Here is a 25958-nt window from a genome sequence, read left to right as displayed (position 1 = left end):
CTCCAGAGCACAAATAATATGGACTGTGATGTTATCAGATTATTTTTAACTGTCTCCAGTCCCCATGATCTCAGCAGAGAGTCAGCCCTTCATGTTTCGATTCAGAAAGGTACCTAAGCAGGGCTTTACAATTTTTAGGTTGCACTTCAGGGCCACAAAAGTCACTGAGGGCTTTACTTTTAAGTATAGAAGTAGCTGGACAACTTCTTGTCATTTTAAGTATCTGCCAGCCCTAGCATTCAGCCTTCCCTCAAATACTATGTAGGTTAGATCTCTTTGTACTGATTTCTTTCCCTTGTGGGTTACGCGACCTCCCGGCCTAACAAAAATGTCTTCATGTTGAAGATACCAGTGTTCTGTGTGATCCACTGAGCTGGACTTTTGTTCGATGGTTAATTGATATACCTGCAAAAGATGTTATCAAATACATGAAGAAACTTCTGACATATTCTCATGTCTATCTTCTATTTTTCACAGTCCTGGCAATCCATTTTTAAATAAAGAAGACAAATTTATTGGTTCAAAATACAGAAAGGTTGTATATCGTGAATACACCGATCAGACATTCAGCACTCCCAAAAAAAGAGCTGAGGAGCAGCAGCATCTGGGAATTCAAGGTAAGTCATCATGAAGTTCAGTTTCAGAGCTGGGAAAAATGCAGTGAAACAAAACAGATGTTATTTTAGTAATACCAAGCCTAGCTCTACCCACACTAAGTGCCTAAACCTACATGTAATTGCTACTTACATATCACTGTGTATTATATATTACCGTGCTTGCTTTACAAGAGAAAACTTCTGGTTTTGTGCCTGGTCACAGGTCACTGTTTCCAAAGTTGGCATAAAATTATGCAGCCACATCTAAGCTGACCAAAAATACACAGCAGATACTCCGAACTTTTGAAAATTAGGACTCTGTTTAGATGCCTAACTTCAGCTACTAAAGTTTGTATAGCATAGTGAATGCATATTGTCCATGTCTAGTTTTCAGTTTAATTATATCCCAATGTTATTGTATCTCTGAACACAATAAACTCTTTCAGCTCTGATCAGTTGTAAAACCAACTTAATCTTTCTTTTCAATCCAATAGGGCCATTGCTTATGTCAAATATTGGAGATAAAATTATAGTAGTTTTTAAGAACTTGGCATCACGACCTTATTCTATACATGCCCATGGAGTGAAAACAGACAGTTCTGCTGTTGCCGTAACTAACCCAGGTATCAAACATCCACTTGCTTAATTCTCACAGGTAACTTCAGGCCTTATAGTAAGATTTAGCAAGCTTTCAAGTTAGAATAGCATGAAAGATATTTTTAACCTCAGCTTCTTAGATTTTTTATGAAGCTGCTTGTTATTGATATTTCTGCACTTAAAATATCCCTGCTAATTATTGCTACATATGCTAGCCCTGGACAAATCAGTAGTTTTTTGACAAAGTTTTGCTGCACCTTTCATGTAAGCAAAACAGATTTGGCTATATAGGGAGAGTATGGCTTATGTTATCTGTTCTTTCAAAAGTTATTCTGTGATCTTTACAAAAGATACAATTAGTTTTATTAAACATGGTAAACTGGACAGTGCAGTCACACAAAGGAACACTGGCAGGGAAAGTCAGGAATCCGCAGAAGGGAAATAATAAGACGCCAGACAGTGCAGTACATGGGAAGAGGAAGTTCAAGACAAAAATAAGCTGTAAATGAAAATAGCATCTTTTTCAGCACAACCTCTTAGAGATCGGCAGAAAACAAAACTTAAAAAAAATCACCAGCATTTGTTTAATACAGGTGAAACAAAAATGTACGTCTGGAAAATCCCTGAGAGATCTAGTTCTGGGCGAGGAGATCCACACTGTATCGCCTGGGCATACCATTCAACTGTGGACATCATCAAGGTATATTGTTAACAGCAGTTAGTTTAAAGCGTTTTGATTTCATGACTTCAACACAGATACACTTACAACAAAAGGGAGATGAGTTTGAAGCTCTATGTGCTTTCTCTGTCAAGTCATCCGCCCTATTACCATATGTTTGAATTGTCTTTCGAATAATGCAAGAAAGTCAGGGCAGAATTAGGAAGTCACATTCCCTTGTGTTCTTGCTCCCTCAGTCTTTTGTTGTTGGTATACATCACCTCATTCAGATTCATTTTTAAAGCAAACATTTTATAGCTTTCTCAATAGCTAATCAATCATGTGGGAAAACTTATATGTGCAACTGTGGAACACAAATATGCCATTTTTGTACAAGCACCCTCTATCCTTACTTAAGTAATCCTTTTTTTTTTTTTAATTCAAATTAATGCACACTCTTCATGTCTCACAAAGACGAATGGAAAAGTGCTAAGAGGGCTTTCATTTTGAAAGCATGAAACAAATTTTGAGAGGAAAACAACTAAAAAAAAAATCCTTAAACCTAAAAAGAAATTGGAAACAAAAAAAGGACATGAGCAAGAAATGAAAATGGACTAAAAGTTTATCTCTAGCAAGACACACAAAAAAAGCAGTTACTCTTCATAGTCCAATGAACTCAATCTGTGGGTAGCACATAACAATCAAGAAATAACCTTATTGTCAAATACTGAAGTCTGTAAAAATGATAAGAGCATTCATGTCTGTTATTAAAAAATGCTTCTGCTTGTATTCGTCATGTAATTTTTTTGATTTTTTTTCATTTGTAATTTCAGGACACTTACAGTGGATTAATAGGCACACTTGTTGTGTGTCATAGACATTATTTGCCATCATTTCATGCTAAAGAGAAAGTTCAATTTGCTCTTCTTTTTATGGTTTTCGATGAGAATGAGTCATGGTACTTGGATGAAAACATTAAAACCTACTCTACCAACCCACACCTTGTTGACAAAGAGGATGAGGAATTCCTTGAAAGTAATAAAATGCATGGTACGTTTCTCTAATTAATGTTATTCTTGAAAAAAACCCAAAAAACAAGAACAAAAACACTCTATAAAATTATGTATTTCAAAGCACTGTATATAAATTTGACTTTCTCATCCTCTGTGAATTTCTAGTTACAGGGTAAAAGGCCTGAAAAATTTCCCTCATGCTATTTCAGAATATTGTTGATCTCTCTTAAAAAAAAAAAAAATGGTTCCACTTTGCAACTGTGATAAGAGAGTAAAAATGAAATTTGAAAATTTGATTTGATGTTAGCAAACAACTATTCTGGAAAAGTTGGCAATACAGTATCTATCCTGAAAGCACATTCTGGTAAAGCTTAGCCTTCACAAAGAGCCATGGGTAATGCAGATGCTTGAGAACAGCACTGGTGTTAGCAATGATGCATGGTAAAGGACTTTTAACTACTTACTTTCTAGTCAAATATGCAAGATATAATCAGACCTATTCATAATATGCTTTTTTTTTTTTTTGGTAAGGAGATAATATACTATTTCAATATAGGTTTTTCTTTCTTTTTTTTTTTAATAGCTCATTCAAAGCAATTCCTTTTGCCTAGTAGTAGCTTTAAATTCTTGCATTCTATTAAAGCCTAGAGAATAATATGACACAAAAATCTTATTCTAGTTTGTTCTCTCTCTCTCTCTAGCCATTAATGGAAAGGTGTTTGGGAACTTACATGGTCTGACTATGCATGTTGGGGATAAAGTAAGCTGGTATTTGATGGGAATGGGCAACGAAGTAGATATTCACACAGCACACTTCCATGGCCACAGCTTTGATTATAAGGTAACAGGCCCTTTCCATCCTTTTTTTTTTCTGCTATGTTGAGAGTTGGACCAAATACCAAGGAGTGTAACCTCTTGTGAAAAGTCAGATGTTAAAATATTAAGTAGCAGTTTTTTAATTCGACCTTATGGTATTTTGTATTTGATCAATACACAAGAGAGTCAGATAATTATCTGCCAGGGTTTATTGTACGGAAACTTAACAAGTTGCTCTGACAAGTTCGCTGTGAATTTTCATGGCTGTGGTAAGAGAACAACTTTTTTTTTTTTCCTTCTTCATTTCCGTTTAGTTGCTAGTTTTAGCACACGGATGTGTGAAATGAGGGTCCTGTAGAAATGACATGCAACAGATCAAATCTTTCACCCAAGCACTGTTGCAAGTTTGGTGGGAAGGAGAGTTTAAGGTAGTGTATATTACTGCCATCTGGTGATGCCACACTGTTTAACCATTGTTTCTTTTCATCCGGAAGCAAACAGGAATTTACCGGGCAGATGTGTTTGACCTGTTCCCTGGGACGTTTCAAACTGTGGAAATGATCCCGCAGAACCCTGGAACCTGGCTGTTACACTGCCACGTTACTGATCACATCCATGCGGGCATGGAAACAACCTACACAGTGCTCCCAAAGGAAGGTAGGAACTTCGCTATCTCAATGATGTTCATCATGTTTAAAGATGCAACATGGGGCTCACAGACATGTCAGTGCACTCAGAACCAGTTCAGGCATCCAGCAATATCTCATGGCGTAATACTGGTGTATGTTGTAATATGGAGGTCAGAATGGCACAAATCAGCTTATCATACTTGCCTTAGGGTTACTGCTCAGGAAACAACAGTAGCTAAAGGACTGCATCTTAACTGACGATTGCTTCAGATTCCCATCAATGAAATTAAAATGGCACATTTTCATTAAAAAAAAAATGAGCTAGAGTATTTCTGTACTCTAGAAGTGCCAATAGCGGTAAATGCCATCTCAATCTTTATTTAAAAACAAAACCAAGAACAGGTAAATAAAGCTCAAGTTGTCATCCTCACCAGTTAAGGTTCCCGAAAACTAAAATCTTGTTTTCTTTTTAAAGAATGTTCTAGCTTTAGAGGCACTATTACCTTGCTTTAGCAATGTTACCTATTCAAAAAAGTTGACTCCTGAAAAGCTGTAGTTCTTTTTTAATATGAAGTCAATACAATTTTAAATGCAACACTTTCCTGTATTAAAAAGATACAGCATAATAGGTATATATTAATTGACAGAAAGGGTGAAGTAAGAGCATTTTAAAGTGTGTGTGTGTGTATATTATATATATTATCATTATATTATTATATTAATATTATATATTATTATATATATTATATATGTGTATATATATAAAAAAATAAAAAAAATTAGAATGTTAAACACACTCTAGTTCTATACTGTTTTATAAACCATTCTGATTTACAGAATATACTGTGCCAAACTTGTGCAGGTGATAGAAGAGCTGAGATGTAGAAGTAGACTTTTACCTACCTAGAGAAGCACTAGATTGGGTTGTTCCTACTCAGCTATCCATAGACAGTCCAGTACTATTCGGTGCATTTTTGTTTAGGCTTAAAAAAAAAAAAAAAAAGAAAAACTAACTCACAACATGTAAAAGGTACTGGGATCTATTGTTTTCATTTTGAACTGTTGTCCATATGCGTAGAAAGCCTGTATTGATGAAATGGGCATAACAAAAGCTGTTTTTTTTCCTTTTACAGACAAATGGTCTTTTTTTCCCAAGCTCATTCAATCAGTTAAAGTGTAATGGTACAACAGGCACACTAGAATGGAGAAGCCATTTCACCACAGTGATTCTCTGAGGTCGATCATCAGTGAAGCATTTCTTGAGAAATACTATCTCCTGGACAATGTATCTCAACATCATTTTTTGAAGATTTCATTTGGTGGCCCACTGCTAACAAAAGGACCAGAGACTGAGACAGTTGGATGGATGAGACAGTTGTAAGGATATAAGCTTATAAATAACAGTCTCCTTAAACAAAAATTATCTTGTCAGCTAATTAGCACAGTCTAGGTGATTCCTGATGTGTGTTATTTAACAGCTGAGGAATTATCATATATGCACATAATATGGAAGAGCCAAGTGAAATGTATGTCTTTTTTTTATTATTATTTGTAAATAAACCTGTATGGCAGCAAAATTCATTTCAGTTATTTGTCCCAGAGCTGATGTCACATTTTACTAGTCAGACATTAGTTATTACAGGATGGGAAACAGGAATTGGGCTATCACTTGTGCCACAGGTTCAAAATTAATACATATATAAGATTGTATAATAAACTTCTAACAAAATAATCTTCTATTTCTGTTGAATTATAGTTTTATCAAGTAATAGCTTTCACCATAGTGAAGCTAAGAGATGACCTGGCAGACTGATCACGGTTGCACAAGATGTTTGTTTTTCTGTTACAAAAATAATTACAAGAGGGGGAAAGTTATGCTGAATTGAGCCTGATGAAAGGGTAAAATATTGTAGCTGCTACCTCAGAGCTTTGCCTTGATGAATCTTAAACAACTATGGCAGTGCAATCATTTTGCTGTTAGTTGTGCGGTACGCAGCTACATAAATTAATCACTTACTCTTGACAGATGGAAGCAGTAGTGCTACTGCATGACCAGTTCTGGTCAAAAACATAAGCCACATGAGCAAGTATCATCCAGTTGTGTTTTATTAGCCCAGCTCTCTCTTTTGCTCAGTTGATCCCTCACCTGTACCAAAAAACTTGGAAGAGTGTATGAGAGGGGCAGGGAAAGGAAAACATTTCTGCTTTAAAGGATACAAGAACAAGGCAAGTTGTTTCTCTGTATCAAGACAAGGCATGATGAAGCTAGTTAAACCCAGTTGTTTTTCTCTTCCTTTCTTTTTTTTTTTAAAGCAGAAAGAGGCTACTGAAGCCAGTATAAACCTGCTACTAAATCAGGTCATTGATTTGGCTGTAACAGACATACCCCACAGAAAAGTTAAACAACTTTACTTTTTTTGATGTTTCATTTGGAATGTAGATGAGAGAGCCTTCGAATGACTGCTAGAGGTTCAAGTAACAGTACAGCTTTACTGAAAGTGGATTTGATAGCACCACTGCCAGCTAATTAAGCCTTCAGATGGTTAAGGTATCATATTGCCATTGTTTTACTGGTGGTAGGTTCTAAAAAGACATTAAATTGTGTTTGTAACAAGTTCATAAACATTGTGATAGTTTATTATGACAAAATCCCAGTTGGAAAAGCAGAACAATGTTTTCTGCCCAGAAGAAAAACAGGTATCGGTATGTACACACACACACACACACACACACACACACACACACTTACCGAAAGACCTGGAAGAAATAGGGTTTTCAGATGGATTTGTGATCTATTGATACTACAGATACTCCAGTACAGATATGACAGCAGATTGGGAAAACAAAAACAAAAACAAACGTACAAGATAGCACGCAAGCAGTAGACCAGATCTTCCACTCCACTTAGGAACATTTTTAGTTTTCTTTTATTTATAGTCTTTTTCTGTGAATTGCTAAATGAAAACAATTTCAGTGTAATAGTTACATGGGTACATAACTAAGATGACAGAGCAGCTGACTGGTTTTGCCAGCTGGAATTCAAGGGAATTTCTCTGTTGCAAAATGAAGTAAGGTGCCCAGTTTCAGTTGAAAGTCAAGCACTTTTACTCATACAATTAGAGACATGCCTCCCTCGATCATGACCCAACTAACTAGCATGGAATTAAGACTGACCCCTGCTTTACTTATAGTGTACATTACATGTGTAGTTGTACTGTACAGTCAGTATTTTTTAACCACTTTGGCCCTAAGTTTATCCTCATTTAGGAGATGAGTGACCTACATCGAATAGCTGAATAGCTGTGCTTTTACCTAGCCAACCCCCATTCAGTTTTACCTGACAGGAATTCTTCTGGATAGCTGACTTCTGTCAATGTGCAACAGTACTGTTTTCTGTCATCTTCAAGAGAGATGCTCTGCCTGAGACAGTAGTTGTCATTCCATAATAAGGTTTCAACTCAGACACAGGGTGGCTAATGTGTAGGGTGAGTCCCACAATACTCTCTGTGGAGTTCTACTGTTTCATTTACTTTTTTATTCCAGCGCATCCTTGGTATTTGAGTGCGTAGACGACTTTCACTGGCTACAGGTCAACGGTTTCCTTTGGCTGCAGTGAAGAAGATGTGGCAGGAAAAATGCTGCGGTTCCATCCTCTGGTAGAACATTGAGGAAATCCCTTAGTTCCAGATCCATTGCAACAACAGATAAAGTTTCTGCCCAGGGCAGGGGAAAAAAAATCTTGTTTAAGATATTTTGGTTAAAACAAAAGAACAAAAACAGCGTTAACAGAATTACATCTCAGAATGAAACCCTACCTCTACCTTTATTCATCAGGTCTACATGTGGCACTAATGCCTACAGAATTCTGACCTGCTACCACAAATATTTTGTATAAAGTGGAAAGGAAGCACTAGGTATCTGTGCTAGTACCCTAACTCAGCATGATTTCCAATATCTGATGTTCTGTGAGCAGTTTCTGAGATGCAGTTGTTTAACATCATGTTCTGAAGCACTTATTAATGCAAAGTTATTGCATGAAAATAATGGTTCAAAAGAAAAACCTCTGGCACTAGAAACTGGAACTTTATGGTATAGCATGGCAACCTGTTCTACACTATGCAACCCAGCAATGCTGTTCTTCTGCCTTCAGATTGTATGACTGGGATAGTCTTGTTATGTTTTTGTTCGTGCGTGCATGTGTATTTTATTCAGTCTTCTTATTCTGTCAAAAACACACAAACCGACCCCTCAGGTATGCAGTATTTATTGACTTCCTACAAACACTTAACAATGGGAGTATGTCAGCTCTCAGGATTGGTTTTTCTACTTCTTTGTTTCCACTGACCAAAGAGCCCGTAGTACCCCCCAAAATGAACACAGATATTTTCTTCTGCTTAATATTACCAACTATCAGTAACACACTGCAGTTTTTCAATCTATGAACTAATCATAAAAAGACACTTAAAACACTCCATGGGGTGATTAATAATAGCCTGTTAGCTATTGCTTAGAACCCTAGAAAACAACAATTACTATTACTGCTATCTGATAGCTTTTTGTAGTCTTTATTCATGACCTATACAGAAATAATATGAATGCCATCATTGTTATATGAAGCAGCATACTGCATGTTGCAGAATGCTGCTCTACTCACTAGATAACCTGCTGAGCTGTATTAATTTTACTCATGGAAAATGATCCCCTTCTTTCCACATATCTCACCAATAGTTCTTAGGCAGAACAATGTTTAGAATGCTGCATGCCATACAAAGGCTTCTTGAGCTCAGTTGTCGTCACATGATTTACCTTTCAGTGATGAAATATGAACAGGACAGTAATTTCCAGTAAGTTTGGTTCTCTTGCAAAGTTCAGGAAGCAGCTTGTTCCACCACATAGCCTAATACAAGAAAAAAAAAAAAAAAGAAAGAAAGAAAAAGAAATCCCCACAGTAAAAGTGTGAACTAACAATGACTGCAATTAAAAGCATGAAACACCTGCTAAAAGTACACTGAACTAAGATCAGACGTGTGCAAATACCAATACCAGGTAGGTTAAAATGGACTCATGAATTAGTTTATATAATGATTTGAAATGAAGCATTCTTGCATATGTAGTATTTTCAAATTTCACTGTGATCTTTTTATACTCGATGAATATTTAAACAGTACCCCCTAGTGCCTCTACAGATAAGTGTTTATAGTTCAGAAAATAAATGTACATAATTAGCAAGACTGATGCAGTAAGAAAACTAAGCCTTTTCCCTCCAAACAACTCCATGCAAAGTAGCAAATAATGTTACTATGACAAAACTGCTCTGTCTCCTGATCTAATCTGTCTGCTTCCAACAGTTGTAGTAGTAAATTAATTTTTTGTGCATCATTTTTTCTATAAGAATGGAGGGGGGAAGGGATTTCTTTCCTTTTTCTTCTACACATGGTAACACTTTTCTTCCACCTGTCTTCAGGTTCAGTACCATAACCTCACACTCAACTCTACCACTAACATGGAAACAATCAAAGAAACCATTCTGAAATTTGAAAATAAAGCAGAAACTTGGTTTTGAATGGAGTACTGGTATCTCCAGTTGGTAGGGGATCACCTTTGCTGATTCTAGCAAGCACAACTGTGCACAATTAATTGAGTAGCTGTGATGGGCAACGGGAGGAAACCGTTGTGTTCTTGGAACACTGGAATAAAATCAGATCCACAATTAAAATTACATAGTGGCCTATGGAGAAAGTGGGACAAAAAGAACATAATTTAATCTTTGTTACTAATGAACCAGTACCATTCTTATGTTATAAGGTCAGATGGCACTAGAATGCTTGAAGAACATGGTGGTTTTATTTGAAGGACCATCTTTTCCCAGCTTATCACTAAAATCTGATGCATTGTGCAATGCTGTCAATCATCATTTAGAACACTGATCAGTGAGAAACTAGGCTGAGTTTTCATTTACAGTGGGAAAAAAAAATCCATTATTCTCCCTTTTCTGAGGCACTGCCATCTGAAAAGATTATTTACTAAAATTAATACAGGCAGTCACATTTTCATGAAGGAACTGTGAAAAAAACATATATTCTCATTAAAATTAGTGGGGATTCAGTTATGAAATTTCAGTGCAAAGTGAGAGGTTCAAAACAAGCTAAGCACTTTACTTTGAAAGCAGAGCTATTTGATCTCTCCTAGTGTGCCCATGTACGCAATAGTGTTTAAATAAATAAAAAAACTGAATGAGTTTAACAAAAGCAGCTCACCCGATTGTCATCTTTCAGTTCATGCTGAGCATATAATACAACTGCATCAGGACACTTTTTCAGAAGCAGGTCAAGGGAATCCTCATACTTTCCGAGACGCGTACTGCAGAGAACATGGATGGTGAGGCCAACATTGCCGTCCTCTGACAGAGGCTCCAAGAAAGGCAGAGCTGAAGTTACATTGATTGACTGACTACATAAAATAGACTGAAAACAAGAAGAAAAGCTATTGTTTGGATTTAAGACAAACTTTGCAAGAAAAGCTAACCATAATCTTAAAACAAAAGCTTTCACTTACTGTAATAGTTTTGAAATAATATTACCTTTAATAACAGTTACTGATAACTGAGAAAGTACGCGTGGAATAGACTGCAAATGTATATATCATTGTTATTGACACATCTTTGAGGTATTTTTTTCTTCTATAATTTCAACATCTCTTTTAGCTCAATTTGCATAACAGAAGTCTTATTCTAGAAACAGCTTTTTATTACATCTTGTTTTGATAAACATGGCAGTGCAGAGTTGAGTATTCTGCAGATATAGATGAAGATCTCAACCCTGCAGTTTTTCTTGAACAAAGCTGAAGTGCTAAAAATACAAGTTTTGTGTGTGTGTGTGTGTGGGGGGTTCCCACTAAAGAAAGATGTTCATACATAAATGAACATTTGCAGAATGGGTCTAAGCTGTAAAGGTTTCATACCTGTAGTTTTGAGATATCTTCAGGATAACTTTTATCAGATGGAGATCCCGCTGACATTATGAAAGTTACCCAGGGGAAAATCAACCCAAAATGATTACAGGAATTTATCTATACAAAAAAGAAAGAAGTTTTAGTATTAGAAATCCTTCTGCTGTTACAGATCCATGTGAAACCCACTCCAAGAGGAGAAAATTTAATTCTCAAGTAGCATACTTCAGAAGAGCAGTTGCTCTTTCTTTTGGTTCATACAATTGAGTGAAGAATAAACTGAAAAGATACTTCTACTTAATTCTGTATTCCAGATTTCCAATTCAGAAAACTTTACAGTCAGTCACTCCCAGGTTTTCCGATTTAGTCAGCTTTGTAAAATTGCAAACGCTACACTTGACAAACACTCTTTGTTTCATTTAAGCCCTATTCCTGTCCAGAACTGAAATTGCTGTTGGAAGTTTATTTATAGATGTACCCAAACAGCAAGACTGACCTGAACGAGGAATATCTATTTGGTAAGTACACAAGACCTTATTTGTTTTCAGTCTTGCTTCTTTCAAATGATAAACTGTCCAGAATTAAAATATTCAAGATAGTATATGAATGGACTTTGGCTGGATTATGAAATCATAAAACTTTCTCTGAGCGCATAGGTGTGCTTACCAGATCCTCTGTTGTTTTCAGTGGTTTGGTGTCAGGAAATTGCCTCTTTGATATTCTCCAAACATACTGAGAAGTAACCCTCAATAAGAGTTCCTGAAGTACTTCTTCCTGAGAGCATACTACAAGAAGAGCTTCCCAAAAATCTACTAAGAGCTGAGGGATAGTGTTTTCACTGTTGTTACACACTGTCTAAGAACAAAAATTTTAGAAGACAGCAAGTTAGCACAGAATATAGTAATTATTAGTAGCAGTAGTTAGAAGGAACAAGAGTAACAGTTTTCCACTTCTTTAGCAGAGGCAGTGGTTGCTTTTTTGTCTTGATGTACTTCTAATGGGTGTGATTTTACATAATACAGTGATAGACAAAGTAGGTTATGGAATGATTTTAAGGGAATCAATTCTAAATTATGTATTTGATTTCTTCTTGGAGACTTACTCCACTGTCAGAAATGATCCAATCAGCAAGCATTTAAAGACCTGCTAAGGTCTAAAGGTCTAAGGTTTAAATGTATCAATAGGTAAGAAGGCACCTTCTAAAGAAAAATCTTAATGGAAGGAAAGTCCACAATAAAGAAGTGCTGTGTAGCTCAGCTGGGAATAACGTAAGATCCACAAGGGAGATGCTTCTGGGCTTTAACATCTGATGTGTCAGGGATAAGGATCTCTAACATTTAACTGACTTCCAACTGGCTTTAAACAACATTAGAACTAATCTGAGTTTCATGAATTGGTATTTCTGATAAAAGTCTTTCAAAATAATGGATCTAAGGCCATAATATACTGAAGTGCACACATAATGTACTGAAGTATATATAATTTTCATCCAAACAACATTATTCATTGTAGAGAAGGGGAAAAAAGTTTGTCTGTTCCTACTCTGAATAAAGAAAACTTCAGTTCCATGAAACTGCAGAGATGCTACTCTTCTTTCAGAGACTGAAGAGCAGAGCATTATATACCTTCTTAAATATTTAAGTCTGATTCTTCAGAAATGTGTTCTAGTCCTAATGATTTCTTCGAAAGGGGCCTATGGAAATGATTTATCCAAATTCTGTTAAGCTTCAGTGGCCTTAGGAAGCCACTGAAAAATTTCTGAGATCACAGTATTCTTTGTTCACATAACGGGGTCAAAACAAAGAATTTAACAAATTTTTTTTTTGCTTGATTTAACCAGTATTTCTTTCCAGAAGGTCTAGTTTCAGTCCTCTACAGCCATCTAGCAAAGCTGGAATATATCCAACCCCCATCTCTCTCTTTCCGAAGAAACCCTGGAATGTGAGTGAAGAACAACTCAGGCTGCTTTGCTCACCCACATTAACATCACTATGAGAAAAATAAAAGTAAAAAATGACCACAGACTAACCTTGAAAAAGGTATCCGTTTCTTCCAGTTCAATTTTCCTGTTCTCATATAAAGCCACAGTGGCGGCCACCAGTAACCCAGGTTGCGTCTCCTTCAGATGAATAGCAAATTCAGTCGGAATAACAATTCCTTCCTTATGCTGTCTCAAGAGTTTTGGCTGCCCAATGAAGCCACACACCAGTACTGTCTACAGACATAGTCAGATATAAATCAGATGAAGAATTCAATCCACATACAAATCAACCCACCAAACTCAGTATTTGCTCAGGCAATAAAGCTTATATAGATGAAATGAAGGAAAGTCGGGGGAAGGAAACAAATTCTCTTTCTACAATTTATAGGACAGCTTTCCAGAGACCCACCTCTAACCTGGAACACTGGCTGCTAAGTGCTATGCTGTTTGCCTGAATGCTGGCAGTAACAGGCTGTTGAAATTTGGAGTTACTATGCACATAAAAAGACAGGTTTTATTAGGAAATCCCAGTCAGTCAACACATGAGATGTTTGGAAAGTCACTGACTGGAAATTCAATAGGACTACTTTGCTGAAGTATGATCTCTGAAACAATGATCAAAATGTGCTGTAAGATGTGCAACAGTAAGTAATTTCTGGAGTTTTGACTGCTTTTGGCAGTAAGCATGACAAGATACTATTTCTGCTTTAAAGACACTGGTGACTGAGGGTGACTGAGCACTGCAACAAGCTGCCCAGAGAGGTTGTGGAGTCTCCTTCCTTGAAGATATTCAAAAGCCATCTGGACAGGGTCCTGGGCAACGTGCTCCAGGTGACGCTGCTTGAGCAGGGGGATTGGACTAGATGATCGCCAGAGGTCCCTTCCAACCTCAACCATTCTGTGATTCTGTGTGAAATTATGCCTAAGCAAATTAAGTGAATTACACACAAAATATTAAGGCAGACCTAGGAAGAGAATTCAGATTTTTAGATCCCTATGCATGCAACTTGTCTTTCCTTATTTTCCTGAAAAGCAGTATTTTCCTCAACTTCACAATAAAAAGCTTTTTAAAGATGAGCTGCAAACAAGTATTTTTGCAATAGGTCAGATTAAAAAGACACCCCGCCACACACACACTTTATTTTCTAAGACCCTCTCTCATTCTTAAGATACTGTGATGGAACGTGTGTGTCACGACATGGCCGTTTGACTTGATCTTGCTGTGAATAGATAGGACAGCAGGTAGTGCTAAATACCACTGCTGATACAGCACTCCATGGTTCTCAGCCTTGCAATTCAAGCATTACCGATTCTGAAAGCTCCCCAGGGCTTCTCCTATTGTAATTGATGTTTACCCTTGGAACAACCATTAGTGCATTTAAAAAGTTCTTAAAATGCCAACAGCTCATTCTCAGGAGGAGACTACATTTCCAGCTCTGTAACCTGTGAATATTCAACTGTCCTGATCAATCTTCACAAGTAATTTAAAGATTGGTCTCAGTCTAAAACCACACGGGAACATCTATGACAGAGACAGCTTCACTAACAATGTTTTCTCCACTGATGTGGAAATCTTACTTTGTTACCACTAAAGTATGTTCTGATGCAGTCTTTACAGGGGTTAAGTGCCTTGATTGCACCAGAAGATGGAAAATTGTATACGGCAATTGGATACAGAAATTATGGCTTGTGTGCACCAAGGACATTCTTCTCCATGAGCAATCTTACAAGGGCTGTTGGCATACAGACCTTTAAGTTTTCATGGGCATATCAAAGGTGGAGGGCTGGAAGAATGCTACTATACAACCCTGCCATACTAGTGAAGAGCACTGGTTCTGCAGAGCCTGCTACACTCCAGTACGCAGCATTTAGTTTAGCAAGAATTAACAGCTTTGAAAATTCTGCGCACTTGGTAAGGCTTTGCCAGGATAAGACTACTCTTCCTGCAAGATAAATGGTACAGTCCCAGCGTATGCCAGCCCTCAAGCCCAAGTCTGTTCTTGCAGACATTCAGTGGAGACTACACAGCATATCAGGAGGAAAAGGAAGAGCAACTGAAAGGTTCTGTTACGGTAAAATACAACTGCAAGCCAAACCCTACTGACTTGGGTTTTACAAAGGGTGAACAGCTCATGCTTTAAGCGTATCTTACCTCCTTATAGGAGTCCATCTCATGTTTATACATCATCAGGTCTCCCATTTTCAGAGCCAGGGAAGCCTTAGTAAGTGTCAGGACCACTGATGGCATAATCTTTTCTATCTTCTGAAGATAATTCATGGCTGTCAAAGGACATACATTCCTCATGCAGGGACTGCAGAGGATATGTGGCAGCTGGACAGGTTCAGTAAGATAGAATATTTGGAGAACTTTAGTTGCCGATTCCTATCAAAATAAAAGCCATTTAACAGTTTCAACCTTTCCAGATAGACAGTCTTTCACAGCATATGAAAATAGCACTTAAAAAGAGACAGACCAACAGCTTAGCTATCAAGTCACAGTTTTTTCCCTGCCTCCTACCTTCCTGGTAAAAGTAAAACCACTTTACCTGAGCTTGATTCGGTCCATACTCTGGGGTGCGGAAATAGTCTACACAGTGAATCCAGATCCACCACAGCGAATCAGTTTTACCAATCTGTACAGTTTGGCAGTGTTCAAAATAACAGTTTGTTTTGTTACAGAAATGGGGGTCTACAGAAATGGGGGATGATAGAAATTTGACAAAGAACTTTCCTATCATGGAAGTATCTCTATGCGTAATTGGCAGCCAGATCATTAGCAACGTGCATCACGATAGCAAAACTGGCAATACGCTGCTTGAAAGTGGCCAGAAGTATCACAACTTTCTCTTTACAGTTATTGAAATTGCTTGCTATTTTGTAAATTAAAAAAGGAAAATAAAAACCATGTGAAAAAGAACTGTAAAACTAAGTATACAGCTCAGCATTTTCAAAGGAAACTTTGATTAAAATGTGACACAGTTCTCAAAATTAGAACTAAACCATTAGATTAAGAAAAAAACAGCTTCTTTTTTTCTACCTGACTTAATTCTTCATTTAAGTCTTCATTAAGAAAGTGAGTTAAGTAAAATATAAATCCTCTCTCATATTTGTGTGTTTCATCACCTTCTGAAACTAGCCTCTCTAAAACTTCCGTCATGGATAAACCAGACATTCTGTAGTAAGGCAAAGCAAGGTGGTAATCCTTTGTGTCAAACCTGAAAGCAATAGAGAGGAAGGGGGAAAAAATGTTAAGGGCAACATCTTTGCCACTGCTGTTTTTAAGAACTAAAATAATACATCAGTCAAAACTGCAGACACACCAGTACCTGCAAATATACAGACAGCCAGATACTGAATAGAAGACCAGATTAAGCTGTTTTGGTAGAATGTAAATATTTATATTATATATTCAATGCTAATGTAAAATAGCAAAGAATAATATATTTTAATTTTTAGGTTGCATTCCTGGAAACAAAAGTTCATCTATATCACTTTGACATCCAAAACATACCTGCTGTAGCAGTCTCCTAGGAAAGCACAACTTTCTCTAAATGCTGTTAGAAGTTCTTCTTTTTCATCTGATTTAAGGAAACTGGGGTCCATTATAGCTGCTCTGACTAACAAGTGAGCTTCACTTAGAAGATGGATGCAACTCTCAGTTTTTACATTTTCATATGTTCTACTATAATCCACCTAGAACAGACATAGCATATATTTAGTCTTCAGCAAAAATAAAGAATATACAGAAACATATCTAGAGAGGGCAGCAGCCATGTGAAATAGCATATGAACTAGTGATGAAAAATACATTACAGTATATTCAGCAATAAGATGCAGAGATTAATTTACAATACTTATTTTTAGTCACCAAACAACAAAAAGCAGGAGTTGGACAATACCATTTCTCTGTAAAGCTGGACAGTTGAAACAGTGTTTACAATATATAAATTCCAGCCAGATTCTGAATCAGGAGTTTTTCTGGATTTGATGCTGTCGGCCTTTCTGGAACTAAAGAGAAAGAAGAGATGAGTTTTCAGTGTCCAAATAAACATTATGCAGCCAAAAAACAAATCATGACTTTACAGTTTAAATGCATAAATAAATATGTACAAAGGCTAATAAATGCTTGAGAGTTAAGTTGTGAATTTAAATCATAATGTTTAATAACTCGATGGACAGGCAGGCTCATAAACCACAGATATCATGGTTAGGAACCATCAAGTACATCTTCTGGGTTTTAACATCAGGTAGTATTAGATACTTCCACAAAGCCGAAAAATTCAAGTTAGCTAAGATGTATACTTACTTTCTGTAAGGACTTACTGTACTTTCACCCCTGCAGCTGTATTAAAGTGTTTACCATGATATGGTGTAAGAAAGTACTTGAATGTTTTTAGTCTAACACATCGTTTAGGTCTTTAACGCCCTAAGGTTAAAGCGTTGTAGGAAATGACAGACTCTTCCTGTTCATTTTTTTTACTGTTCTCAGATATTTGCATCTTTTTTAAAATGGTGGTGTTAAATAGACTAGCACTTGTTCAACTGATTATCTTTACAGGAGGCAAAAAACATTTCTTCCTCGAATGCCAGCTATGAGTTTTGAAAAAATTCAAGTAGCAGAAGAAAGTGTGTCTTCATTTCGTGCTACAACACATTTTGCTAGCCTGTAACTTCAGTGCTCATATATTTTTCTTCAAGACAAGTATTCTTTCTTCTGAGTAATACATATGTTCTTAGTAACGTTATTTTAACGTTACTCATGCAAGTTACAGCTTTTAAATATTTTAAGTAACTTATTTGGTTGCTTTCAGCCATTTGTGACTACTCCCTCGTTTCTTCCATATGATTTAATGTAGCAGAATTCAAAACTCAATGCTTGATTTCTGTTCTCACTCACTCAAAAAAAAGAAAAAAGAAAAAAAAAGAAATGCATCAACGCTTGACCTCTGTTCTTACCCACTAGCCTGGGAGCTATTTCCAGAACCATCTTTTCACAGAGGATCCTCCCTTCAACTCCAACACCCACAAATACAACACTGAACACAAAGATGTAAGTTAAAATCCCGTCTCCCCAAAAGACACAAATCCTTACAGTATCCTTCTGGTAGGTTTTCTTCTTTCAGTAATATCTTCTGTGTCGGCCTTAATCAGAAGGATGACATGGTTTTTGAAATGACAGATAGCTCTTGGGCCTATGAAAAGCTGCATTCTCAATGTGCAGACATCCAGCGACACAGGTGGACAAGCCTATAAAGGAAAGCGACTGTTTTGTAATTTCAGTTAGTGTGTACTTTGACTCTTTAAATCAAAAGACATATGAGGAAAAAAAAATGTAGTTTTATGTCCAATAATATGACACAAAAATATTCACTGGCTTTCCCACCTTTGAGTGCTTAACTGAGCCTGAGTTTGGAATCTAACATGAACACTTAAACCCAAATGGCTTGAATTTGATCAAGTTGTAAAAGATTGACTAACAGTTACAAAAGTCCTGATTTCAGTTGCTTATAATATATTAAGTAACTACAGATAGAAATAGACTTCCTTGCCTATTGTTACATTTCCTGTATTTCAACTTCGATTTGTTCAATATGCACTTCTCAGCCCAAACTTACCATATCCTCCATGCTGAACTAAAAATGTAAAAATGCAACCGTATTTGTCCAAAACATTCTGAATTTAGAGCTTTAAGAAGATAAAATACCGTATTTACAAATTCACATACCCTGCTTTTCCAGAAACCTCACCATTTTGTGCAGACTCATTCACACCGCTGCACCAGATGAAAGTTACTAAGTTTAAGAGGCAGGGGACTGCAGTGGTGACTGGATAGGAGGGGGCCAGAAACTGTCCTGGGCCAGTCAGAACCAGATCCAGCCAGCTCTGAAACCCATGTGAAAAGCAGCAGGATTGATGCTTTTGCGCGTCAAACTCCACCTGGAGCCAGGATGCTCCCGAGGGACCGCGGCCGGTGGGGGGACCCGCCCCGGAGCATAGGGTGCCCCTGAGGGACCGCGGCCCGTGGAGGACACACTGCGGTAGGGACACCCCTGAGAGAATGCAGCCTGCCCGTCATCCACACCCGAGTGGTGACACGAAGGGAGAGAGCGACAAGAAACCATTAACCGCAGCGCGGCAGGAAGAAAGTGATGTGCACAGGGCGACCGAAAGCCACTTTGCACCCCTGGACCTCCTGCGCTGCCCCTCACCTCACCGGAGGAAACGCGATGGACTGCACGTAACCACGCATGGAAAACATGGAAAGCTGAGACTGAAGGAGGGGCAAGACAAGAGTTTTTGCATAAGTCTTTGTATTCTTTGTCTCAATACCTGCATCAATTACAGTCCTGTCTCTCTCCTATGCAGAGTTTCTATGGAAGGCAGAGAATATGTGTTTGTCACTTGAAAATTCTGCAGTACCTCTACTATGCTATGGTTTTATGTCCAGTGTCTACATGTCCAAAGAAAATCCTTACATACTAGCTTAAAATATATTTCAGCCTATCTTTCAGTCTGTATTTTTTTATTAACATTTATCCCGTCCTTTATAATTCACCAGAGTATTACTGATAAGTAATGTGAGGAAGGGGAAAAGCCTACACTTGCAAAGGATAAAAAGCCCTCCCCCTTAAAAAACGCCCTAAGCATCTGCCAGAAAGACCTGTTCTAAGATCTATGCTCCTCTTACAAAAACTCACATTTCAAGGACATCTGAGAGAGAGAAAAAAAAAAAGCAAAATATAGGCTTCAAGATGTGTAGGCTTTACAGGCACCACCAGCTGCAAGAAAGGAAAACTCTGCACCCTTCATTCCAATCTACATGGCAAAGCACGGATTTTGGTTTAAAAGATATGTGCTTTTATAGCTTTTAAGGTATTTGGAAACATTCTACTAATGTTCTAGGATCTTAAACAGCAATAGTAGATTGTGTTTCACTGATATATTTGTAGACCATTAGAATGCGGTATGCCATGAATTAAAGTCAAATAGTAATTATGGATGTTATTCTATTGTTGCAGGCAATAGAAACTGACAGGATTTCGGAAGGAAGCATAAGGAAACTAAATGCCATACTACTGTTTGTATTTTTAACTTTTTCATCAGGTACAAGATAACAAAGTGCACACCTTCACAGTCGTATCTATGTACGGATCCTCATCACGAGCTGCTGCTGCACTGCACCGCACTGTGAAACACTGTAGGTTCTCACTAAAGGGAAAGAAGAAACTACATCGATTACAAAAAAAAAGAAAAACACAAAAACAACAAAAAAAGGAAGACTGGCAGTAATTGACTAGCAAAGAGTACAAAGAATCAGGTATTTTTCCTTATATGGGCCTTGAAGCACAGGCTTGAAGGCATGCTGCACTGTCACATAAACCTATCCAGAGGTTCCAGGAGAGGCTATGAAGCATATTTTAGAGACAATGAAAAAAGCAGATAGAAAGGTAGTGATACTATTAGCAAAATCATAAACATGGTACCTTGTAATGACATGCAGGAATTGTGGAGTGAGAACTGCCTGCTCTGACTTCTCTGAATATTGGTAAGTAGAGATCAGTTCTACTAACTTCCCAATAGAGTAGAGATATCCAACATGAGGTAAAGAGAAAAAGCAAAAGAGACTCAATAGTTCTCTCTTGTTCTCAGTTTCTCCATGGGCTGTCACAGAACTTCCTGGATGTAACAATAAGAAAGGCATTTTATATACCTGATAGATCAAAACCTTGCAATTATTTTGTGAGCCTAGTGCCTAAAAGATAAACAGACCTGCACTGAGTTCCAGATTGGTTTTGTTAGTAACTACAGAAGAGAAAAAGAGCTATGTGAGCATCAGTGTACAGGTCTGAAATACATTCAATTTACATGTCACAGATAATCTAATTTGGAGGCATTTCTAACAAAAGAGTGGACATGTCAGTGAGTGAAGGAATTCTGTAGACGTAACACTATGCAGGAGTCCAGGCAGACTAATCATAACTATGTGCCCACAGACTGAATGATCGCCCTGATCTTAGACAACTCCTTGTGAGTTTATTTATAAAGCTGATTTTGAAGTAAAAGCTGTGTCCGGATTCTACAGACTCTCTTGTTGAAGACTGTAAATCACAAGAGAACATGAGTTAGCTGGGGTTGAATGTCAAGTAGCTCATTCTGTTGGGTCAGCTGCAACTTGGATGAGGGGCTGCTACTTGACAGAACAGATACAACCACAAACTAAGTGAGCAGTCAGCAAAGGCAATGGACTAAGTTTTTTGATGTGTCTGCTGAGGCTTAAGCTAGTGTGTGTTAGCAACCCCTAAAATTTGAATCTATCCCTCTCTGTTTTTAATTAAAGCCTAGCAAACAGGTAACTTGTATCTTAACAACTACTAAGGTTTACCACTCTGATTTCCAATGTTAACGCTAATGAGAGGCAGCCTAGTATCTCATGATAACATTGATGATAAATAAATTTATGCAATGTTAGAAATGGCCATTTTGTGATGTAAAAATAATGAGTACAGAATTGATAAAAGCCGATTTAGACGACTTCTTTTGGTATGGTGACCCGATATTTTAGTTTGAGGTTTCTACAGAACTCAGAGAAACTTTAAGACTTTTTTTTTGTTAATGGAAGCACAGTTTAAATCATTGAAAAGGGAGGAAAAAGACCTTAATAAAAAAATATTCTGACAGGAACAGCATACAAAAGAGCTTAGTATATCTATTCCCTTAGTATATATATTCCCTTTCCCAGGTCTCCTGTGACACAGACCATAACGCATCCCTGAACATGCATCTACCTGTCTGGTATATAGGAAGCAGCTGAAGAGAGTGCAACTTCGTCTCTTCACAAAAGCCAAAAGGCGACTGGTCAGGTGTAAAACGTCTAGAAGGAAAAAGCCGAAACAACAACATGGGATGTCAGTGAAAAAAACATTCCCAGCTACCTTGGTCAAGTAAACAGCAATAATAGCCATAGCTAAAGTTTTAATACTCATGTTACTGTGCACTCTGCCTACTCTTATTGTAATTAGCATGGCAATGCTAACAAGCCTGTGCACACCTAGAGACAACTATCTCAAGTTCTTGCAATCAAATATCTTCTTCGCTTGCCTACAAGGTGACTGCACGTCAAAGTCTAGGCTCATTGGAGGACAAGCTGCCATTGGTTTGAATCTTTTTTATTTTCCTTTTTATTCAGCTGAACCATACATAACATAGTCCATCTTCGGTCCTGCATTTCTTTCCTATTACTGAATGTGTCATCCTTTTTCCTGCTTTGCTTCGGAATTCACCACTGGACTGTGACATCAATTATTCCTCAGCTTTGGATGAATGTTTAATGGTTTTGCTACTAACAAAATAGTGTAGTTTCTTAGTGCTTAAGATACTTGCTAACCTCTCTTTTTGTCCAGCTGGACAAGGGGAGAATATATTTTTTAGATGTACTTGAATAAGTATCACTTCAGCTGAAGCTGACGAAAGCTACAGCATAAATAAAACAGAAGTTTAGCTGGCAGTGTCTTGATTACGATCACACAGCATCAACAGCAGAAAAAAGCTGCCAGGACTGCTGATTTTCTTGTGTGTTATCCTTTAAAGCAGGCTTCTCTACAATAACAAAATTTGACACAAAGCTGCTTCGGAATAAAATGTGTAAAATCTGGTTTTGTGGGTTCAGCAAGCAAACAAGTACAAAAATTATGCTGAGAAAAGACAACAACTCCTGATAACTCACAAGAGAAGCTGCCATGCATGCTCTTTGCAGGATACAAGGAGGTAAGATGGAAAGCAGACATTGTTTAAACATCAGCAGAATTGCAAAACCATTAAAGCTCAACTCCATCTCAAGGAGAATAACTGGTCACATTCACCAAACAGAATAAAGCTTAGGATATGCAAGGTCAAAAATGGGTCTTCTTCTGGCATCACAGTATTTATGCAGCACAACACCCTGTATAAATAGTCCCCAAGTCAAAGTATCAGGATCATACTTTCAAAAGGTTGTGAACAACAGATCACTTTGGCTTCTTAGATGCATTAGCAAACATGTATATATAGCCCATAAAAGGGAAAATGCATTTTTTAATACCTGAAAAGCAGATACTGCACTTGGAAGTGCTCTGTACCTTCTGTAGCTAATCCTGTTGATTCCAGTGTGACAGGTATCTCACATAGCTTACTTTCTTCCCCAAGCAGTTCCACTGGCTTCTGACAAATGACAAACTCATCTGAATCAAGCTGCAGAGTATGTGTTGAAGGGCCTTCATCTTTTATACCTTAACAATGAAAATGTCGCATTAATTGTTCAAACCAGTTCCAATAAGAAATTGAGGTGACACAACTAAATACTCCAGTTGATGCTACCTAATGAGCACTGGCTCACTCAAACCCTTAAAATTTGGAAAGAACTGCGCCTGAAGGCAAGAACAATCTTTCATTTAAAAGCCTCAACTGCCTTAATACCTAAAAGTCAAGATTCATGAAAGAACAGGTAAGGTGTTCAATAAAAGACAAGTCTGAGAAAATCTGTGCTCTGTATGGCAAGCTGTCAAACAAAAAAATGCTATGGATGATCAGAAAGGTTTTAAGATGGGAAAGGCAGCTACGACAGAATGTTGTGTCATCTTAAACTCATCTTAAACTCATTTATGCTCCAAAAAGCAAATCCTTAAGTAGTAACATTTTAAGTAATTTTAAGTAATAAAAACAACCAAGGGCATGCTGCTATTATCTGAGTTAAGATCTATCTTCACTCAAAGAAGAAACACTCCAGTTTGCATTTTTGCTATCTGGAAAGCCTTTTTTGCCTCTGAATTTTCTCTAGGTAAAGTTTCCACTTCTAGAAGAATATGTTCTCTCAGTTTCTTCATTTACAAATGAAGGATTTTTCTGAAGTTTGTAGATGTTTATTTAATCTTTTTAGAAAGACAGGAGATGATTGATTATATAGGAATGGGTTGCTTGCAATATGGGGGAATATAACCTACTAAGTAAGTAAATCTATTTCTAGGTTTTCTAAGATTCTATGGCAAACCCCTGAAGAAGACAAAGGACTGAAAAAGGGTAGATGCTGACTCCCTCCTCAGCCAGGTTCTGATCCCAGTTACAAAAGTGCACGTGCATTGCCATAAAAGCCTTCTTAAACATGTAAACCAGTAACCATGGTCTCCTTTGGGGTTCATGAATTGCGTCCTTCTCTTGTTCTCTTCCAAGGGAGAAGTGGGAGGCCAGTTATTTGGGCAGTGATACTGATGGAAGATTTTTTCTGAACATAGCACACAGAACTGCTACCGCTCTGATGTGGCCTACAATGGTATCCCAAAAGAGAGATTTGATCCTGCGGCCGCAGGGGTTGCACGATTCTGAAAGTGTCTGCAGAGCGAAGGCGTATTTGTTTTAGGCGTTACCTCTAACTACAGGTAGTACAACACTCTTCACGCCCTAAAATATTTAAGCTGACAGTTATAAGACGATCTGGAAATATTTTTAGAGGGGCAACAATCTTGATGGAGCTACTTCGAGAATAACAGGAATCAGTTAACAGATTCTAGCAGATAAAAAAAGATAAGTTTCTGTACTTACCTCTATCCCCAGGCTCTTCTAGTGTACTAGTGCTGTGCGCACACTGCCCTGTGTTGTCTGCACCTCGTTGGACCAGTTCCAGTTTCAGGATCAGAACATCCAGCTCTGTTGTTACGGCTATATGTCTGGCACAAAACGCAACTTCAGCAGGACTTACGTTATCGATGTGTAAAATCAAGGAGCGTTCAAAGTCCAACACAGTCAAATTCTGGTTTATGACCAGATATTTCAAAGAGAATATAACTAGTTTATTTTTGCAGCCCACAAGAAGATTTCCATTTACAGGACAACATGAAATGCACAGTGGAGGATCTGAAAGTGGCATTTCCACAATTGACATCTGTTCTTTTAAGGTTTCACTGTATGACTCTTCCATCTTGTGACCCACCATCCGGACACACACACGAGAGCTCCCAGCTGACATGCATCTCCAGTTCGTATACGCCCTTAGGAAAGTCGCTTTGTTTTTCTCTTCAATTGTTACCACATAGTCTCCTGCAAAGAAAACAGCAGCACCGTTACCTCCGCGGCCGAGCCCCCCCCCGCCCCGGCGGCGCCCGGCGCAGACCGCCCGGCCGAGCCCCCCCCCGCCCCGGCGGCGCCCGGCGCAGACCCGCCCGGCCGAGCCCCCCCCCGCCCCGGCGGCGCCCGGCGCAGACCCGCCCGGCCGAGCCCCTCCCCGCCCCGGCGGCGCCCGGCGCAGACCCGCCCGGCCGAGCACCCCCCCCGCCCCGGCGGCGCCCGGCGCAGACCTGCGCGGCTGTGCGCCATGCGCAGCACAGGGCCCAGCGTGGCGAAGGAGCCCAGGGATTCGCAGCGGCCCTGGTCGCGCACCGCGAACACCTCCACCCTGCAGCTGGCCGCCGCGCAGGCCACGAAGAGCTCGTCTTGGCCGCAGCAGAAGTGCGCTGGCTCCTGCTTGCAGGGCACCACTTGCTGCGACCCGAAAGGGTGCAGGTTGTAAAGCTGCACCATGGCCCCCGCAGGCCGCCCAGGGCCGCGCGACTGCAACACCCGCCGCGGCGCTGCCGCACTTCCGCGGCGCCGCACCGGCCGGGGGAGGGGTCTGCGCCGCGCCGGAGCCGGAGCCGGAGCCGCCCTGCGCGGCTGCGCGCGGGCCTCGGCACTGTGCTACGCGGCGGGGCCGCC

General features: G+C 38.6%; 2 protein-coding genes across 4 annotated transcripts in view; one reads left to right on the top strand and one right to left on the bottom strand.

Annotated features, from left to right (window-relative positions):
* The window catches only part of CP (ceruloplasmin), a 24821-nt gene extending 18780 nt beyond the window's left edge, over nt 1-6041 (top strand). Inside the window, exons 14-20 of the mRNA XM_026110032.2 lie at nt 478-617; nt 1091-1219; nt 1787-1893; nt 2685-2901; nt 3566-3705; nt 4175-4337; nt 5443-6041. Coding sequence (XP_025965817.2) covers nt 478-617; nt 1091-1219; nt 1787-1893; nt 2685-2901; nt 3566-3705; nt 4175-4337; nt 5443-5489 — 943 coding nt within the window. The 3' untranslated portion in view covers nt 5490-6041. The remainder of the gene's footprint in view (nt 1-477; nt 618-1090; nt 1220-1786; nt 1894-2684; nt 2902-3565; nt 3706-4174; nt 4338-5442) is intronic.
* HPS3 (HPS3 biogenesis of lysosomal organelles complex 2 subunit 1) lies at nt 491-25958 on the bottom strand. Of its 3 annotated transcripts, none has more exons than XR_003260731.2 (19): nt 25562-25958; nt 24810-25304; nt 23317-23503; nt 22025-22110; nt 20723-20915; nt 20366-20447; nt 18331-18485; nt 17138-17246; nt 16750-16931; nt 16276-16453; nt 15391-15621; nt 13287-13472; nt 11924-12112; nt 11270-11377; nt 10567-10773; nt 9116-9206; nt 7647-8022; nt 5213-5292; nt 491-4032 (listed from the first exon to the last, which is right to left on the bottom strand). XR_003260731.2 is itself a non-coding variant. In XM_026110033.2 (17 exons), the coding sequence occupies exons 1-17, from the start codon at nt 25782-25784 to the stop codon at nt 7886-7888; spliced, it is 3039 nt and encodes a 1012-aa protein (XP_025965818.2). In that variant the 5' UTR covers nt 25785-25958; the 3' UTR covers nt 7203-7885. The 3 variants fall into 3 exon arrangements, 1 of the variants encoding a protein (XP_025965818.2); XR_003260730.2 differs by having other exon boundaries at nt 491-646; XM_026110033.2 differs by lacking the exons at nt 491-4032; nt 5213-5292 and having other exon boundaries at nt 7203-8022.

This window comes from Dromaius novaehollandiae, chromosome 9 (assembly GCF_036370855.1).
Source record: "Dromaius novaehollandiae isolate bDroNov1 chromosome 9, bDroNov1.hap1, whole genome shotgun sequence".
NCBI lineage: Eukaryota > Metazoa > Chordata > Aves > Casuariiformes > Dromaiidae > Dromaius > Dromaius novaehollandiae.
This window is presented reverse-complemented; position numbering and strand designations above follow the sequence as displayed.